Source organism: Phodopus roborovskii, unplaced genomic scaffold (assembly GCF_943737965.1).
Source record: "Phodopus roborovskii unplaced genomic scaffold, PHOROB, whole genome shotgun sequence".
Lineage (NCBI taxonomy): Eukaryota > Metazoa > Chordata > Mammalia > Rodentia > Cricetidae > Phodopus > Phodopus roborovskii.
In genome coordinates, this window is record NW_026125075.1 from 83,635 (window position 1) to 102,925 (window position 19,291).

The window sequence follows — 19,291 nt, forward strand, 5'->3', positions numbered from 1 at the left end:
AGGCACGATGCTGAGCCATTTAAATGGTCCCTGAACAATTCCTTTATGTTGTCTTCTGCATGCTACAAGCGAAGGAGCCGGGCCTCAGTGACTCAGCTCAGGTCATATTCCTGTGACCTCTGAACCCAGGTGGCTGCTGCAGAACCCTGAGGGTGGGGGGTGGGAGTGGGGGTGTCTGCCCTGCCACCAGTGTTTGGGTGGCCATGCACATGTCTGCTGCTACTCTTCTGTCCTGTCCACCATGCATGGAGATTGCTTGGTGTGGCCACTTCCTAGCGAGCTCTGTCCTATGTTATTGCTCACGCAGACAATGCCCCCTGAAATCAGAAAAACATATTTTGTGATGTGACTTTGTGTGTGGGGGGGTGTGGGGGTGCGGGGTGTATGTGTGTGTGTGTGGGGTGTGTGTATTGGGGGTGGGGGTGTGTATGGGGGGTATGGGGGTAGGGGTGTGGGGGTTGGTGTGGGGGGCGTGGGCTGTGTGTGTGTGTGAGGGGTGTGGGGTGTATGTGTGTGTGGGTGTGTGTGTGTTGGGGGGTGGGGTATGTATGTGTGGTGGGGTGTGGGTGTGGGGGTGTGGTGTGTGTGGGGGTGTGTATGGGGGTGTGGGTATGTGGGGGGGAGTGGGCTGTGTGTGTGTGTGTGTGTGTGTGTGAGGGGTGTGGGGTATGTGTGTGTGGGTGTGTGTGTGAGGGGTGTGGGGTATGTGTGTGTGTGTGTGTGTGTGAGGGTGTGGGGTATGTGTGTGTGTGTGTGTGTGTGAGGGGTGTGGGGTATGTATGTGTGTGTGTGGGGGGGGGGGTGCCACAACATGAGAGTGGAAGCCAGAGGACAGTTTATAGGAATCGGTTCCCTCCTTCCACCCTGTGTGTGGGTCCTGGGGATTTCCCCTCAGGTGTGTAGGCTTGCCAGGTGCCTCTAACCAGTGAGTCATCTTGCTGGCTCCCAGGTGATCCTTTGAGGCCTGTTCAGTGATCTCTGTAGCCTAAGCTCCATGGCAGAGTCATCAGTTTGCCTTTTTAAAAGGTTAGTGTAGTTCGCTCTCTACCATTTTTTACATCCCTTACTCTGCCTTCACTTTTTACTATGGGTTGGCCATCACTAAGTTGCTCAGGCAGGCCTTGAATTGCAGTCCCCTGCCTCAAGCCTCCCCAGTAGCTTAGGTTCCAGGCCCATGCCACTAGACCCAGCTAGTCAGTACACTCTGTCTTCCAGCTCCACCTGGCAGGGAATAACCAACATTATTACTCCATGAACACTGTTGCCAGTGGCTTCCTGGGAACAGCCCCAGGAAGGAAGTGTCCACGTGCACGTGTGTCCGTGTGTCTGTCCCAGCTCCTCTCCAGGCTATGGTACATTCAGAGAAGCTGGAGAGAACATAACAATTAGAATGCATTAGAAGCAGGGCCCTTGGAGTTCTATGGGGTTAGGGATTCATACATGCTGGCCCTGGGAGAAGGAAAGGCAAGCTGGCCCTTACCCCCCCCTCACCGTAACACTTAGCCCCCTCAGCCCCTTGACCCCTCGTGTGGAATTCTTGAGACAGGACTCTTGCCACAGTGCTCACTCCTGTCTCTGTCTCCTTAGGTGGCAGTGTAGACAGTGTCTTGTCCCAGATCGCTGCTCAGAGGAAAAAAGCAGCTGGATTGTCTGAGCAGAAGCCCAGCCAGCGCCTCCAGCCAGGGCTCCAGTCCTGTGGGGCCAGCGCCCGGCTCCAGCCCCACTGAGCGTCCAGCCTCCCTCGTGGGCAGTGGAGGTGACTCTTCCAGCAACAAGGTACTTGTTCTCTGGGTGCCTGTAGATTGTTCTCCCATGACTCATATGTGGAACCAGGGTGTGGCATTGGGGGAGCAACACAGTTGTAGCCACTCCTGAGCTTCCTGCAGAGGTCTGCATCTGCCCCCTGCAGGCCCGTGTTCACCCTCCTCTTTATCAGTGGGGCGGGGGGGGGGTTGTGGGGGATGCTGAAAGGGACCCACTTGCATGTGTCCATTGAGTCCCCCCCCTTGCACACACTGTTCTCTGTTGAGAGCAGAGGGCTAACAGGGCTAGGGCAGGCTGCTTGACAGAACCTCGGCTCACTGAGCTACACTGCCAGCTCTTAGGTTTGCCTCTTAGCAGAAGTGTAGGAAATAGAATGTTTCTGCCCAGCTGTTACTGGCTCCACAACTTTCTGTTATCCCAGCTCTTCCACAGCAAAACCTTAAATTCAAATTCCTTTTATAATTTAGTTAAGAACTTATTTCTGTTATGTTCAGAATTATCTATGCAAAGGACAGTATAATTAAGCTTATTTTAGAGTTCAGCTGTAGACAAAAAAAAAAGTTCCTCCTGATATTTTGATGCATTTTCTTTATCAGATACAAAAAGTTATATAATTAGTGTATTTGTCTTTTCACATTTTCTACTTGGTTACTCACAGCTACTCATTAAAATAAGTCTACTAGCTGAGGGCTTTTGAAATAGTTTTCTCCTTTGTTGTCTAAAACATTCTCTTCTATTCTGATGGTTTATTAACCATGTTAAATATCATTTAGCTTTCTGTCATTGGTGTTCGAAATAGGCCTGTAAGTTATTAACTATTATCTCACTTGGCCATATCTGTCAACTATAACAACATACAACATACATATACTCTGATGAAAAGAAATTAGCTGTCAAGAATTGCACTCCAGGACAGTCATCAGAAGGATCCAGTTCCAAGGCCCTGACGCATGGTGTAGTAGACTCCCCCACCCTACCCTACTGCCCTTGACTCTCAGGGTGGGGTCTGGGAAATCTGTTTCTGTGTCCTGACAGTATGTTCCCGCCAGGGTCTCTTAGAAACCACTGCCCCAGTAAAAGGACACAGAAATGGTCTCTCTGTTGCGGGCTCTAGTGGTAAGTGAAGTGAGGATGTGCTTTTCAACGGCTCCCTTAGGAAGAATAGAAATAAGTCTTCAAAACTGGAGGCTCTGGATCTGGATTTTGTCCTTTGTTTTAAAGCAGGACGCTCACTGCTATGGTGAGCTATGTGTGGGGCTGGTTTCTGGCATATTCACTGATCATGGAAACCTGATTCACTGGGAAGGCTGAAAGGGTGAGTGGGGACAGGGAGGCCACCTCTGTGTCTCTGTAGGAGGTGTCAGCTGCCCCCTCCACCATAAAGCTAAGGTTCGTGCTTGGGGCATTGGTGACCAGTCACAACTGAATCTGGACTTCATTCCTGTCCCAGCATTAGAAGGTTTGGGGGTTTTGTTTTGTTTTTCTGTCATTTGAGGGTTTTCTAGGAATCTCCTATTACCGATGCATAGCTTGTCTCCACTGTAGTTCTGTCCCCTGCTGTAAGTGTGTCAAGGTCTGTTTCATGCCCTGGAGTGTGATCAGTTTTGGTGAGAGTCCCAATAGCCACTTAAGAAAAATGTGTGTTCTCTTGCTGCTGGGAAGGGCGACTCTTCCCAGGGTCACTGGTGCTGCTGGCTGGTAGTGTGGTCCATGTGCTCTATATCTTGATTCCCCAGCTCCATCAGTTCCCAGAGGAGTGGTAACATCTGTAATTGTATAGCAAGGGGTGAGTTATTTCTCTTTTCAGGTCTGTCATTTTCTGCCTCACTTACTTTAAAGTTCTACACACATTTGGGACTGTTTTATTTTTTGGTTTTGTTTTATTTTTGTTTTGAGGCAGGAACTCACTTTGTGGACCAGGCTGGCCCCAAACTCAGAGTTCCTCCTGCCTCTGCCTCCCCAGTGCTGAGATTAAAGATGGGCACCACCATGCTTGGTGATTATTGTGTCTTAATAACCCCTCTATTATGATGTAGTGTCTCTCTGTCCCCTGAGATTGGGACAAGGTGAATATGGGTAACACTGTAAGGAAAAATGTAGCATCAGTAGTCCTCATAAATTCTGAAATCTTCCACACAGCCAAGTCCAGTGGTGGACAAAAGGAAACCCTTCCAGCTAATTGGGGTTCGTTATGCAAGTTGGGTTCAGCATTAGAAAGTCCGTGACTGTGACACAGCAGATAACAGAAGGAAGAAAGGATGCAGAAAAGCATTTAACAGCACTCAGAATCCAGGGCTGGAGAGATGGCTGCTCTTTCAGAGGTCCCAGATTTGAGTCTCAGCACCACAAGGTGACTCAGCCATCTGCAACTCCAGTCCAAGGAGATCATGTCCTCTTCTAGCTCTAGCATGCATGTGGTGTAGAGAAGCTAAAACACAAAGCAGCTATCAAAGGGATTTCCTGCATCCTGGTGTAAAATGAGTATAGTGGCATCACAGTTGCCAGTAAAGACCAAGCTCTCCCTGATGGGGAGCTAGGATGCTATCATACTGTGGGTGCTTACCGCTTACAACCTGTGCTGTGAGGGAAGTTTAAAAGGTGATAGAGTGGAAAGGAAGAAACCAAACTCCTTCTGCCTTTGGTATACCTGTCGGTTAGAAAACTATAAGGACTCTGTGCAGATGCTCAGGGCTAATAAACCAGTTTGGCAAGCTCAGAGTAGGAGTCCAGGGGCTGGGCTGCAGCTCAGAGAACACAAGGCCAATATATGAGGTCAGTTGCATTTTTTAATACTAATAGTAAACAAGTAGAATATTTTTAAAGTTTGGCTTTATATTGTGGGTATGAGCTTTTTGTGTGCATTTGTGTATCTGTACCATGTGTGTTCACAGGTCCCCACAGAAGTCAGAAGAGGATGTTGTGCACCCCAGAATTGGTGTTACCAATAGGTCTGAGCTGCCATGTGGGTGCTGGGAACTGAACCTGGGTCCTCTGCAAGAGCAACAAGTGCTCTTAACCACTGAGCCATCTCTCTAACCCCAACAATTAGAATTTTTAATTTGACATTTTATAAATATCATTTGCATAAGTTTATATGAAAATGAAATGTGTTTAAATTTAGTAAAATGTGTTGAATCTGTAGGTTGAAAACTATGGAACACTGGTAAATCTCAGAAGCTAACTCTGTGAGGAGATGGAAGGCTCAGTGTTGTTTAGGTACAAACCCCACCCCTTCTGGTAGCAACAGAGTGGCACCCAAGTTCAGCCTTCCTGACCCTCATGCCAGTCTGCATCTCTGAGTCTCAGTTACAGGCATCCCAGTCCCAGCTAGATGTGCTGTTGAGTAGGTACCACTGTGTTCCAAGATACAGCATCCATTCTCATCCTCTCCACCCACTAGGTGATGGCTTCAATTTTTGTTTATGCCCTGTACAGAAACTGGACCCCAGCAAACGGCCTCCATCTGGAACTTCTGCTACCTCTAAAAGCACATCCCCTACCCTCACGCCCTCCCCCTCTCCCAAAGGCCATGCTGCAGAATCCTCAGTGTCTTCCTCATCATCCCATCGACAGTCTAAGAGCAGTGGGGGCTCCAGCAGTGGCACCATCACAGATGAGGGTGAGTCTCCAGAGGTCCCAATCCATACCTGTTCCTCCACCATGGTGACCTGGCAGCACAGGACCATGTGGTAGCAGCCAAGGTCTCACATCTCTTCCCCTCCCTGGTGGTAAGTGCAATGAAGTGGGATTTGAGCATAGGCTGTTTTGCTGATATGCATAGATGCCTGTAGAAGGCCCTTCCGAACCCAATTGCTCCGTCTCCCCATGAGTTGCACAAGTCAGAATTTACATTAGCATCTACACTTCCTAGTGATGGCGTGGGCTCTATTCAAACAACCTTAAGGAAAACACATTAATCGACTCATATGATGGAGATATTTGGAGCAAGCTTCAGGTGAGTGTGGACCCAGGGGCTTTGGGGATGCTTTCTCGTCATCTCGGCAGACCTTGGTGCTACCAAGCAGCTTCAAGCTTCTTTCGTATTTGTGCTGACTTTGCCAGCCAGCTGAAGGAGTCCTGCTCTCAGTGGGGCCAAGCAAAACCCAGGGTCCAGGTCACAGACTGCCCCACACATGATTCTCAGCATGCCGTAGCCACACTGATAGTCACTGCTAAGTGAATGAAGAAGGAGCCTGCTTTCTACCATCTCCTTTGAACTTATTTAGTACCTCAGGACCTTTGCACGTGCTGTTCACATACCCTGGATGCTGCCTAATGCTCTGTCCTCAGATATCTGCATAGCTTGTACTTTATTTATTGTCAAATGTCTCAAGGAATACCTGCCTTGGCCACCCTCTGTCAAACAACATCTTGTTCCATGTCATCCATCCACCCTGCTCTCTCCTTCCTTCCTGCCTTGGCTGTCAGCCTATGTGTTCTTCATCAGGTGTCTAGTCTAACAAGGCCTTCTTGAGCATGCCCTTGCATTTCTTCTAGTCCCAGACACTGCTCTGTGTCCTCCCCTTGTCCCACCTGGTCTGATGTCCACCTTTGTTCCCAAATCTAAGTCCTTCTGGCTTTGCTACCAGTGCATTGTGGGGCCCATGGGCTCCATGCATGTGAGTGCCCCTCCTCCCATCTGTCTGCAGTGCCTGACTGCTCTGGTGCCATTCTCAGACCAGCTGACTTCTGGCCTTAGCCATGGCATTGAGTGTGTGCTCTTGCACAGGTAGGGTTTGTTCCCAGTAACTGGAACTACCCAAGTCTGCTTCTTGTAGCTCTGAGACTATCAACAGAGGCCATTCTGGTCTTCACAGACTGATCTTGGCTTTCTAGAATGCTGAGAGCCTGCTGTGAGGGACAGTGTGGCTGAGTACACCTACCCTCAGTGACCAGGGATACAGCCAAGGTGGTATCTGTCTATGCTAGGACTGTGCTAGGGGATCTTACTAATATCGTAGAGAAGTGTGAGACCCACTCCTGCTGTGTGTTACCCAATTCCAAAATGCTGTGGTTTGTTGTTGTTGTTGTTGTTGTTGTTGGTGGTGGTGTGTGTGTGTGTGTTTAATCCTCATCTCTTTCTCATAAAGATGAGCTGACTGGAATCCTCAAGAAGTTGTCACTTGAGAAGTACCAGCCCATCTTCGAGGAGCAAGAGGTAAGTTCCTGGGTGTCAGCTAAGCTAAGACCATTAAAACAAAGGCTTTATATGTATCTACTTGGGCCCATTGAGTCTAAGTCCTTCTCAATGGCATGGGACCTGAGTGGCACAGGGTCTGAGTTCTCCTCTGTGATGGAAGTCTGTACTGAGCACTTCTCTGTATTGAAAGCAGTTTTGTTATATGGGCTTCACACAAGCTCTGTGTGAATTTGAGTTTGAAAAGTGTCTAGGAACAGTGTCAGGGTCACCTACAAGCACTCAAAAACCACATTTCAACTGGGCATGGTGGCTCGTTCCTGCCATCCCAGTGCTCACATCACTGAGGCAGGAGGGTTACTACAAGTCCCTAGTCATCCTGGAAAACAGAGGACTGGGGGTAGGGTTGAGAGAGACAGAGCCTGTGAGCTAGGGGTGCTAGAGACGCTGAGGCTGAATTCAGAGTGACTGCCATTGGGCATAGGCTTTCCTCATAGGGGATGAAAATGACCCACAGCTGGGATGCAGTTCAGGTGTAGACTGTTTACCTAGCATGCCTGAAGTCCTGCCTTCAATTCCCAGCACTGCACCTACCAGGTGTGGTTGTGCAGACAACCCCAGCACCCAGGAAGTGGAGGCATGCACAACGTTCAAGGTCAGCCTGGGATACTAGAGAGCCTTTCTCCAGAAGGGATGCCCTGACATCAAGTGTGCTCATTCAGATACATACTTTAAACACAGCTGTATTTGGTGAATTGTAGAGTAGGTGGGTTGTACATCAATACAATTTTAATACAATTCACTGTATTAGCCCAATAAAAGCCCTGAGGCCGCCAGCCCTGGGCTGTGATCACTGGTTTAGAGTCTGCTGACAGCTTGGCACGTGACAAGTGTCTTGAGTGCTGTCACTCATGATCCCCACCAAGCTTGCGATTCGACAAAAGCTCTAGAGACAGATGTGTGCCGCCCTCTTCCTCCATTTTCTTCCTGTCACGTCCTGTCTGTCTCCTTGACCTTTGAAACTTCCACAGAGCTTTCCTCTTTTCCAAGAACTGCTTCCCAACCCTTGGCTGCTGCCTGCTCTTCATTGACGTAGCCATAGAATGTCTCAGAGTGTACCTCGCTTCTGTGTCATGAGGTGTGTAACCCTCATCCCCAAAGTTGTGCATCTCCCGGAGCTCCAACCGTCACACCCACACCCTGTGGGCAGGATGGGGCGCACAGGACTGGGTTTGTTGGGTGTGGGACCTGGGTTCCCGACTGCTGCTGTCCCGCATGCGGGGGTGGTGGGATGTCTTTACCAGGCTCACTTTGTACGTCTCTCCTGGGGCAGAGGCCTATCAGTATTTCTCCTAGAGCAGGACCATTTCTTAACACCCAGGCAGGCTGGCAGGGAGGGCTGGCAGCATGTCACCTGCACAGAAGAGCACAGTTGCACATACCTCTGCTGGTGCCTCTGCCTTAGTTCCCTGTGGCCTTTCTCTCCTCTCTGCCCCTGCTTATCCCTCACTCTGCCTTTCCCCAGTGTGCACGCCTCTTGTCCTGTGGGAGGGAATGCGGTGAGTATTCCCATGCAGCCTGTTTGCTGTGCAGGGTCCAGTACTGCCATGCGCAGTCACGCGGGGATTCCCTTCCTAGTGGCAGGACATTGAGTCCTTCAGATCCCTGTCCCCAAGATGTCCCTCTGTTCGTTCTCAATCTTCCCACAATGCCTCTGTTGGAAAGCCGAGGGCTAGGGCTGTGAACAGTGAGCCATCTTTAAGTATCAGGCCAGACTTAGAAGGAGTGCATCATAACAGGTTCTCATAACGGTCCCTCCTGTGACACACGTGTAGTGGGGGAGAGTGTCCCACAGACAATGGCAGACCCTTCTCTTCCCAGGTGGACATGGAAGCCTTCCTCACACTTACCGGACGGCGACCTGCAGGAGCTGGGTATTAAGACGGATGGCTCTCGGCAGCAGATTCTGGCCGCCATCTCTGAGCTGAATGCAGGCAAGGTACTGTGTTTTAGCTTCGTCCTCACCTTGTTCAAACGCTGAAGACCACCAAGATCTTCATGATGGCCCCTCTGGGTCTCCTCTGGCAGGTGACAGAGGTGGCCTGCTTGCACACTCCTCATGACTGAGAAACTGCCTCCCCATGCACCCTTTTCCCTTTGCAGCCCCTCCAGCTTACATACAGACTTCCTTGGGTGGTTTCAATCTCAAGGGGTGGGTATTGCCTTTGACAGCACTGTGGGATGAGAACCCTGGGATCAGACTACTTGTGGGTGGAATCTCAGGGCAAGGCATTGCTTCTCTGGGCCTCTCTGCCCTGTCCTGTCCATAGCATGGGAACTAGGGCTGTTGCATGAGCTAAGGTTCCTAGCAGAGCCCTGGCACCCAAGGCTGTCACATACTATCGGTACTATGTCCCACGTTAATGCCTAATGTCCCGTCTCATCACTTCACAAGTGAATGTCAGCAGTGCACACTCCAGGCACACACCGTGTGGAGACTAACCCTGCCTGCTGTCGGGCTGTTGCCTCCACCCTCTGCCTCTTTCTCATCAAGTGCTGGCTCAGCAGCTACGATGCTTGCTTATCTGCTGTTTCTCTTGCTCCTTGCTTCACGGCCTCCGACTTGTGGAGAAGTAGCAGTATGTCAGGGTAATGTGGACTCTGCCTTTTTCTTGATGGTTTGGCTTTTCCCAGGCTGTGCTGCACTGTGAGGTGAGGCAGGAGCGTGGCCAGACTTCTAGTTCCTTCTCTGCCCTGGGGAGTGTGCTCTACAGCAGTGAGTGGATGAGCAGTGCCCACAGCAAAGAAATGTTCATGCCACCTTTATCATCTGCAAGCCATCAGCAAACACGACCTAGTCAGCCCTCATAGAGGCCAGAGTCTGCACAGCTGTCTGGCAAGGGAGTAGAGACTCCCAGACTGGACTACATGTGGCCTCTGTGCTGGGCATCTGAGGCAGGATCTGAACTCAAGACTTCTAGCCTCCCCCTCTTCCTCTCTGCTGTATAACTAGGCCTGGGCCAATGCCTGTTGTTGCTTGTGTCAGGTGACCCTTTATAAGTGAGCACCACGCAGGCACTGCATGGCTGGCATTGTCCGCGTCTTTCCTGTTGGTGTCCCTGAAAGTGTCCCACTTGGGCAATGGGTAGGTGATAGAGTCCAGCTCAGAGGCAGGCAGCAGACCCTGATTTCCTCGACACCAGCGAGACTCCTGTTACCCTCTCAAATGTGGAGACTGAGGAGGTAGAGGCAGGCTGGAGGCATGTGTCCATGGTTAGGAAGGGTGTCAGCTAGGGAACAGAAGCCCTTGGCTAGTCCCTAATGGTAGCCAAACCCTCATTGAAGGCTTTGAAGCACTGACTTGCTCATAGTAAAAAAAATGTGTTGTCCTGGGTACCATGACAACATGTGCCACTAAGACCAGCACTATGCTGAGAAACTCGTCTCATGCACACACAGTCACATACACACACTCACATACACTCACACACACACACTGCAGGAGGAATGTGTGCAGGGTCATACAGTAAGAGGCAGAGACTGGCTTGAACTTGGTGTGACCATGTCTCAGCAGTGTCACTAAAGAACAGGCGCACACGGAGGAGGGTGGGCACGAGATGCCCTGTCCTTTATGTAGAGTGTGATCTGGGCAGGCAGGGTCTGGAGAGACCTTCCTGGGGAAGTGGAAATGGGGAGCAGACCTGATGGGAGGCACTGGATAAGGCGGTTGAAGGCAGAAATGGACTAGGCCAAGGGGAACATATGTGTAGGGAACACTCATGGCGGGGGCAGAGGACATAGGCAGAGGCTGGGGGTGATGGGGTGACCCACGTGAAGGAGAGCAGGATCTTGAAAAGGGGCAAAGTGTTGGCAGAGGTTGGGGTTTCTACCTTCCTCCTAGCCAAAGAGGATAACAGGAAAGTCAGTGACAAGTTCAGGGAGAGAACCAGAGAAGGTTCTGAACATGGATGGGGAGGACAGGCAGGGAATGTGCACTTGAGGAGGTGGCATTGAGATGGCAGGTGGCTAATGCCCCTGTGGTCTCCCCTACCCTGTGTAGCCATGGGCTCCTTGGCTTAGGGAGACAAATAGAAAGGTGTGCCGACCTCAAGAAAGGTGACTGTCTCAACAGTTGATGATGGGATAGCAACCAGCACCCCACAGGCCTTTCTCAAAACTGCAGAACGGAACCTTCTGTTTTCTCCAATGTTGACAGCTTCCTGCTCCCTGGTTAGCACAGGCCCTGTGTTCTGTTCTGAGGAAGGCAGCAGCCCACCCGAGTCACTGCCTGAGGAAGACCCTGTTGCCCCAGGGATAAATGGCACAGGCACAGTCCACTGGGAAGGGGCAGTGCCACAGTGTCCTAGAAGAAGGCATAATGGGAGAAATTTAACATGAAAATGTGGTCTTTACTGCACTCCCGTTCTCGCCCTTGTTCTGAGCAAGACATAGCAGCTGGAGCATGACTCCTGGAGCCGGATGCAATTCTCAGATCCCGGCCTGCAGTGCTGGACCTGGCTGCTCAGGCCAGGCCCTGCCTGTCTCTATTTGGAGGGCCCAGCTCCACACTGAGGCTGAGTGTGAACTTATTTTGACAATCAGGCTTTTCTTTTGACACCCAGCTCAGTCAAAAGGATACCCACCACAGTTACCCAGGATGCTGAGAATGCTCTTGGGAATTTTGTTTTTTGTTTTTTAAGATGGAGCCTTGCTATAAAATCCAAGTTTGCCTTGAACTTAGGGTCCTCCAACCTCAGCCTGCTGAGTGCTAGGATGATAGGAAAATACATCCCTATGTTCTGCAGAATTCTTACTGATATAAATATACATAGATTTACTAAAATTGTTTTTTAAAATCCATGCTTGTTTATATGGCTGCCCACTTGTGGATGCAGCAGATAGGTCTCTCTGTATGAAGGCTTCCCAGTGTCCTCAAGATAAATATCTACAACTCTAAGAGCCAGACGCACAGTACATGCATGTCATCCAGAATTTCTTTCCAGAAAGGACCATGGACACCCTACTAGCTGTGGTTATAAGTTCCAGTTCCTTGGAAGCCATGTCAGCATTGAGCACTACTGGTTTGCTTTTTTTTTTTTTAAAGGTGTGTGTGTGTGTGTGTGTGTGTGTGTGTGTATGTGTGTGTGTGTGCATGCTTCTGTGTCTATTAATGTTACAGAGTACATGTGGAGGTCACAGACAACTTGTAGGAATCAATTTCAGCTTCCACCTTGTGGGTCCTGTGGATTGAACTTGGTCTTAGGGGGAAAGTGTGTTAACACACTGAACCGTCTCGATGGTCCCTTTGGTTTGGTATCTAGTCATCATGTGTTTGGAGGCCCAAACTTGCACTTGGTTTTAATTTGCATTTCTTGAGCTACTAGAGGAATCAGAGCCATTACCTACATGTACCAGTCATTTGCTTTCTTTCTGGGAATGTGTGTCACTGCCATCCTGTGATGATGGTTTGGCTGTCTGGTGTTTTCTTGAGGTGAGGAGACAGAACTCTGGGCCTGGATGTCCCTGACCTATTGCTTAAGGAGTTGAGGCTAAAACGATGCTTAAAATAAAATCACATGTCCCCTGCCACCTTGGCAGGTTGCATTATCCCATTTTACAGATACTGCTCAGGGAACGAGGCCTGCTCTGGATGCCACCACTTGTCACGGGTAGCCTTGCTTCTGGTTCCTTTGCTCACATCTGGTGCTTGGCCCATACTCTGCAGCCCTCAGCTTGGTTCCCATACACCCCTGTTAATACTAACGGTTTTTAAGGTCATCTGTGAGGTTGACATAAAGGGCAGTTCTTATTATCCTGTCAGCACAGGAGGTCCCCACCCTAGGATCGGGAAAAGGACACTTGTGGATGGTGGGAGTTCATGAAATGAAGGCAAAGAATCTTTGAAATCTGGCCTTATCTATGGGCACTTTCACAGAGAACAATCTGTTGAAGATAATGCCCCTCCCCCCTTTTTAGACAGGGACTTACTATGTAACCCTGGCTATACTGGAACTTGCTCTGTAGACCAGGTTGCCCTTGACTTACAGAGATCCTCCTGCCTCTGTCTCGAAAGTGCTGGGATTAAAGGTGTGAGCTACCATGCCCAGCTGATAATGCACTTGTAACTTGCTTTACATTTGACCATGTCCATTCATAATTTAGAACATACGGTCTAACAGACAGTGATATCCCCTGGTCAGGACCTCCCTGCTGCCATGCAGTCTCATGATGCAACCTATCTCTGAGCTACTGTCCTTGACCCACTTACTGATGAGGAAACTGAGGCCCAGAGAGGTAGAGAGGCAAATGGGAGAACCGGGCTATTGGATTGTAGTCCATGTTTAACCCGTGTGTGTCTATTGCTGCTTCTCACCTGAGCATTGGGGCAGGGGCCTCTCCTAGATTGGGGAAACAGCCACCTCTGCCTTTCCCCACATCAAACTTGGGGACTAAGGACTTTATTGTAGGGATCCCATTGCATTCCTGAGGTTGGGCATATGAGGAGCCCTCCCCAGGAGCCAGGTAGGGCCCCCAGACATACCTCAGCTAAGACAAGACCCCTGTACCCTGGGGTCTCCCTTCAGCAGCTGCCATTGTGGGCACTGGGAACTTCTGGCTCAGTCTGGTTTTCCTGAACTTGATACTCTGGCAATTAGGTAGTTGTTTCCCTCTAGAACACTCGGGGTTTTCAAGTGCGCTGAGCCACAACCACAGATCTAACAGGACCTGTGTGTTTCTGTTCTGTCCACAGGGGGCGTGAGAGGCAGATTCTACAGGAAACCATTCACAACTTCCACTCTTCCTTTGAGAGCAGTGCCAGCAACACCAGGGCCCCTGGCAACAGTCCCTGTACGTGAGCCTCTTTGTTGTGACCATCAGTGTGAATGCCCTGAGCATCAACACCCTTTCACACAGCCAGGGTCATGATGCTGCCCCAAACTGCCACTTTATGTCTTGGCCCATTCACTGTCCTCTCCACGAGAACAGCCCTGGTGTTACTGTCCAGGATGCCTGTGTGTAGAGACTGAGTCTCTCAACATTCCATTTGCATGCTCCTGGTTGGTAGCGGGGTTCACACAGTGACTCAGGGGCCCCCTATTTACTGCTGGTGATGTACTATCCCCAGGACTTTTCGTCTTTGTTTCTGGTAGACAGAAAGACACAATGGAAGTGACAGACACAGCTTCTTCCTAAATGTCATCACATGACTGACTCTACCTGGTTGCAAAGCAGGCTGGGAAATGTAGTTCCTGCAGTAGTTTAAGGAACACTAACCACAGATAGGGATGTGAATGTTTTGGTAAGCCCTGCCTATTAACTCTTGCTGTAAAACTTCCAGCTGTAGTGGGAATGAGGCTTAGTTGGTTAGAGTGCTTGTTTAGCATGCAAAAGGCCCAGGTTCAATCCCCAGCTCCACATAAATAATGTAGTGACGCATGCCTGTAATCTTAACAGTCAGGGAGGTAAGGCAGGAGGATCAGAAGTTGGAAGTATTCATTGGCTATGTAATGAATTAGTGGCCAGCCTTGGATACATGAGGCCATATGTTATAGAACGACTTCTCTCGTTGGTGGCCCCGGTCATCCAGTCGAGGCCTTTCTTGGTGTCCTTTCATACACACAGTTCTTGTATGTCACCACAGTAGCTCTGCACACAAGCAGCAAGTGTCAGCATACAGAGTGCTTTCCTCTGTTGCAAAGGCTCTCAACCCACTGTGTGGCCCCCCTCCTCCTTTGTGACCTTTGCCTTCCCTACCTGCAGAGTAGAGAGCTAGGAAAATGGTGCTCTGGGCTCCATGAAGCCGTCCAGAGTCAGACACAGCTCTCTGCACTGGCACACAGCTGGAGACTGAGGTACTGCGTTGTGATAGGGACTTGGGGGTTTAATCCCAGCACTTGGGGGACAGAGAAAACAGATCTCCAAGAGTTCAAGGCCAGCCTGATCTACAGAACAAGTTTCGGAACAGCCAGGGCTATACAGAGAAGTCCTGTTTCGAAAAACCAAAAGAGAAAAGAAAGGGTTTTGGACCTCAGAAGTCTGTCAAATGGAAACTTTGGGGTTTCTTCTCTACCTTGTTAATGCTGTGCCCCTCGAGTTAGTTGGACCTGTGTGTTCTCTTCTGCATCCTATTAAGGGAGAGCCTGGCTTTCAGACCCACTCTATTTTTATGCTGGGTGCTTGGCACTAAAGGGAAGCTGGAGCTTGTCTGGAGAATCGTGATGGGCAGGAAAACCTGTGAGCAGGTAGTCTCAGCCTCCGCAACAGCAAGAAAGAGTCAGCTCCGTACTGTGGACTTGGGGCCAGGGGTTGGGGCAGCCGCACAGGCTGGCCAGGGTAAGAGAGGTGTTTGAGCCCTCAGGAGGCGCCCAGCAGACAGCGGATTCCTTGGAAGTCAGATCTTTCCTATGAGCTGTGCTGGGCCATCTCTTATCTGTCCCTCCATCCTGACTATCCCTCCATCTGGCCACCACACTGGTCAGAGTCTTGTGTTTTCTAATGGCTCAGCAGGTCCCGTGAGTCTCTTACCCCTCCTATCCCCTGCTTACTGAAACTGTATGAGGTTCCTGTAAACTATTCTTTAAGGGGGTGGTTCTCAGCCTTCCTAATGCTGTGACCATTTAATATAGACCCTCATGTTGTGACCACCACCATAAAATTAATAATGTTGTTACTTCACAACTGTAATTTTGCTACTGTTATGAATCATAATGTAAATATTTTAGGAGACAGAGGTTTGGCAAAAGAGTTGGGACCACGGGTTGGAGAACTACTGCCCTAAGGGGGCATGCTTGCTAAGTTCCTGTTAATGTGCCCATGCTCCTTGGCATGGCCATTTGTCCTCCACACTGATTAACGTCGCACTGTACATGAGGAAGTAGAGCCAGGAGGCAGAAAGCAGCCCTCCAGTTACTCCACCCTGACGTAGCAGAGCTAAGTGTAAGTCAGAGCAGGTGGCCTCTGTGTGCAGGCCTTGCCTGTCCTGTCCACCACTGCTGTTAGATGCAGCAGTCTCCTTGCTGTTGCAGATGACCAGTGTCCTCAGAGGTTACCCTTGGCTGAGGTTCAGACCCCCAGCATTAGAGTCTGAGGCTACACGTGTGCTGCCCCATCTTGCATACTTACATGATTGGCATGGCTCTCAGGTAGGACACCTGTGAGACAGGTGCTATGCTAGAGCTGGCTTCTGTAGAACAGGCGTCTGGGAGCTCATCTGAGGGCTGGACCACAGGATTGATGCGAGTCAGGCTCTGGATGACACTTGAATGGTTCTGAACCCTTTTCTCCCAGGCAGTGTGTTGATTGGCAAGACTTCCGGCATCCTTTCTGGGCCATCACCATCTCTTCTGGGGACACTTCTCTGCTCATGGTTGTTCCTAGACCTCCACAAGAAGTGTGTCCCTTGCTCTATGACTTCCAGTAATTCCCAGAATGTGCCCCCTTGGAACACTAGTCCCATGAGATGTTAGGTTTTGACAGGAGGGTTTGTGAAAGTTGGGTCAGGTTCTGTATCAGGAAGGTTTGGCAAACAATAGTCAAAGCCAAGATGGAATATAGTCCTTGCAGTGAGGCATCTCAGTTTCTTTATTGTGCAGGGTTGCTTCATGGGAACAAAGAGCTTGTGCCATTTCTCATGGTGGCTTTTATAAGGTGTTCTTGGAGAGACCAGGGTCTCTTGAACACCACTAAGAAAGCCCTGCTTCCTCTGGAACAGTGACAGCCGCAAGCTACAAGGGACACTCAGTCTGAGAGGCTGGAGTTCTTGGGGATAACCTGTGTTCTCCCTAGCCCTGCAGAAGTGGCCTGCTTATCAGTAGGGCATCAGGTTAAGGAAGTTCCCTGACTCAGCTGGCAGGAACCCTGGTCAGTAGGCTTTTTGTCCACTGCAAAGTGGGAGGCATTGCTGTCCAGCATCCTGCTGGAATGTTCTGGTTACCTCTTTCCAACCTACACCATTCCAAGAAGGCCAGCAGAATTTGTAAGGACAAAGTTTCCTTTCTTATCCTTTCATTCTTGGGGCATTTACAGATCATCTGCCCCACACCAGACCCACTTCTTTCTGAGACCACAGAAAGACACTGTGGCCCTTGACATGCCAGACAGTGGGAGCCAGGGCAGGATGTATGATAAGTGTGTGGTGAGCCAAGGGCTCGGTCATCAGTGAGATCCAGGTTCCGTCTGGGTGGCCTCAGAGGCCAGGAGCTGATCCTTAGGGCAGGTGTGGACATGGCACAGTCGGGGGTGGGGGGATGGGGAAAGTGGCAGCAGGTACCCTGCCTGGGTTATGTCCATGGAATATGTCCACCATGTCACTTATCACCTCACTTCCTCCTTTTGAAGTGAGTGGAAGCTCTAGAAAGATACTGCATGTAGAGTGGACCCAGCTCTAGTTTAGCTACCGTCCACTGAGTAATGCTGCTTCATCTCCCAAGCCTCAATTTTCCTTTTGGTGTTACCAGAGAACAGCTGTCCCAAGGTGCCAAAATCAGATGGAGGCCAGACAGCCCCCTTGCCCTGGAGCTGTGTAGATGGTAGGAATCTTGAAGATGGTTGCATCTTTTAAATGTATTTCTTCCCTCCTCCTCCCTGTTTCTTCTGTCCATCTACAACAATGACATAAGCCATGGCCGGATGGGTAAGGCCAGAAGAAGCAGTGTCTTGCAAGAGGTAACTGCAGTTTTGATGGTTCTGCTGGCACCGGAGCCCTGAGGCATTGAGGGATGAACAGAGTCGTTGTCCTTGCATTGGGTCTGCCCCTGGGTTATTTCTTCACTGTGACTCACAGCAAGTAGACAGGAAGACAGCTGACAAGCCAAACCATCAGAGCTGATGCAGCATGCAGGGGCCTGGGGAAGCTCCCTCTCTGCTGATGCTTTGGACAGACCTGAAAAAGCGCAGGCAAAGATGGAGGTCGCATGGCTACAGATATAAACCCTAACCTCTACATCCAAGTAGGTGCTGCCTTCAAGGCCTGGGACCCGTCCAGGAAAGATGTTACATACTGGTGAAACCCTGCAGAAGGTGCGGTGAAGCATCCACTGTGGCAAGTCACCAGTGGGTCCTATTCAACACGTGAGGCAGCCCAGTGCTGTCCCTAGTGAAGCTGGTGCCAATTCTGCAGGCTGCCAGGGAAGGAGTGCCAAGACCCTTGGGAGTTTCACACTTGCTTTCCAGTCACGTCCAGAAGAGTGGCCAGGCTCCCCCTGCTCTCAGGGCACTGCTCTGCGGGAACAGACTTGGACACACCATGGTCGCAGCACTGAGAGCACAAATGGACAGTGAGCTGAAGGTGCAGGAGGGCGCTGTGGGTGAAGAGCCGTACAGGAGAGCACCAAATCCACTTTACTGTCTCCAGCTACCTGCCCACTGGAGTGGAGCCACCACCTTAGAGCAGGGCCCTGTTTCCTACAGAAGCCTCCCCCTACCCCGCTGCCGCCCACAAGACCAGTAGACACAGCCCCAGCCATCTTCATTGGGATACCCTGGTGGCTGGGCTAGGCTGTGACTTTGTTCCAAGCCACACTAGAGAGGTTGCAGCCAATGGTCGGAGATGACAGTTCCATTTTGGTTCAGCCCTGCAGTTGGTTTCCATTTTCTTCACACCAGACTCACGTTATTTCCACATAGACTTGATTCTTGGGAAGATTTTGCTTGCCCAGCAGCATATATTAAAAATGGGGATGTGTCTCCTGTCTCCTGTTCTTCGGGGCATAGCCTGCTGCTGGGGTACCCGCCTGTGCAGCTGGAGTGTACTGCAGGGTGTTTGTGTACCGCCTTACCCCATCTCCACAGTAACCCTTTTGAGGCAGCTGGAACCTTTCATTCCTGCCTGTTTGGTGACTGTGACACACTGACAGTAACCAGCTTTATGAAGGTCAAACCCAGCTAACGAGGGACACTGGTTTGAATGCAGGTCTCACCTCAGAGTCCATCTTCCTGAAGTCTGGCTGCCTGTCAGCAATGAGTAACCTAGCCAGCAACCAAACAAATGACACTTAGTCATTCCTTCTTGTAGTTTTACAGTGGGGAGGGAGTGCAAAATGCTATAAATAAGCTTGGAGGTTCTCCTTGTTTCTATAAAGAATTGTGCCTCACTCAGCCTTGGTCCTGGTGCCTCAGCCACCTGGAGCATAGGCAAACAGAAGGTGGAGTCTAGGTATGTGGGGGGACTGCGGAGCCCTGTGGACAGGGCAACTCCCATAGAGAAAGGACACTCAGGGGAAGGAGCACCCCCCAGGTAGGCACAGAAGTTCCCTGCGAGCTCAGCTAAGAGGGGGATTCCAACTACTAGAGGATGGGCTGGCAGATGATTCCCAATGTCAGTAGGGTGTGGAGGTGACAGGAATAGGTGCCCATTAGCAAGCTAACCTGACACCAAGTCTCCAGTTATAC

The 19,291-nt window shown here is 50.3% G+C and overlaps 1 protein-coding gene across 1 annotated transcript in view; it reads left to right on the plus strand.

Moving 5' to 3' along the window:
- The window catches only part of LOC127225683 (ankyrin repeat and SAM domain-containing protein 6-like), a 41,158-nt gene extending 23,516 nt beyond the window's left edge, over positions 1-17,642 (plus strand). The window contains 8 exon segments of the mRNA XM_051189196.1: positions 1,588-1,664; positions 1,666-1,776; positions 5,200-5,383; positions 6,855-6,922; positions 8,783-8,812; positions 8,814-8,905; positions 13,653-13,750; positions 17,521-17,642. Of these exon segments, the coding sequence (XP_051045153.1) occupies positions 1,588-1,664; positions 1,666-1,776; positions 5,200-5,383; positions 6,855-6,922; positions 8,783-8,812; positions 8,814-8,905; positions 13,653-13,750; positions 17,521-17,570 (710 nt within the window). The 3' untranslated portion in view covers positions 17,571-17,642.
- Positions 17,643-19,291: the final 1,649 nt, after the last annotated feature.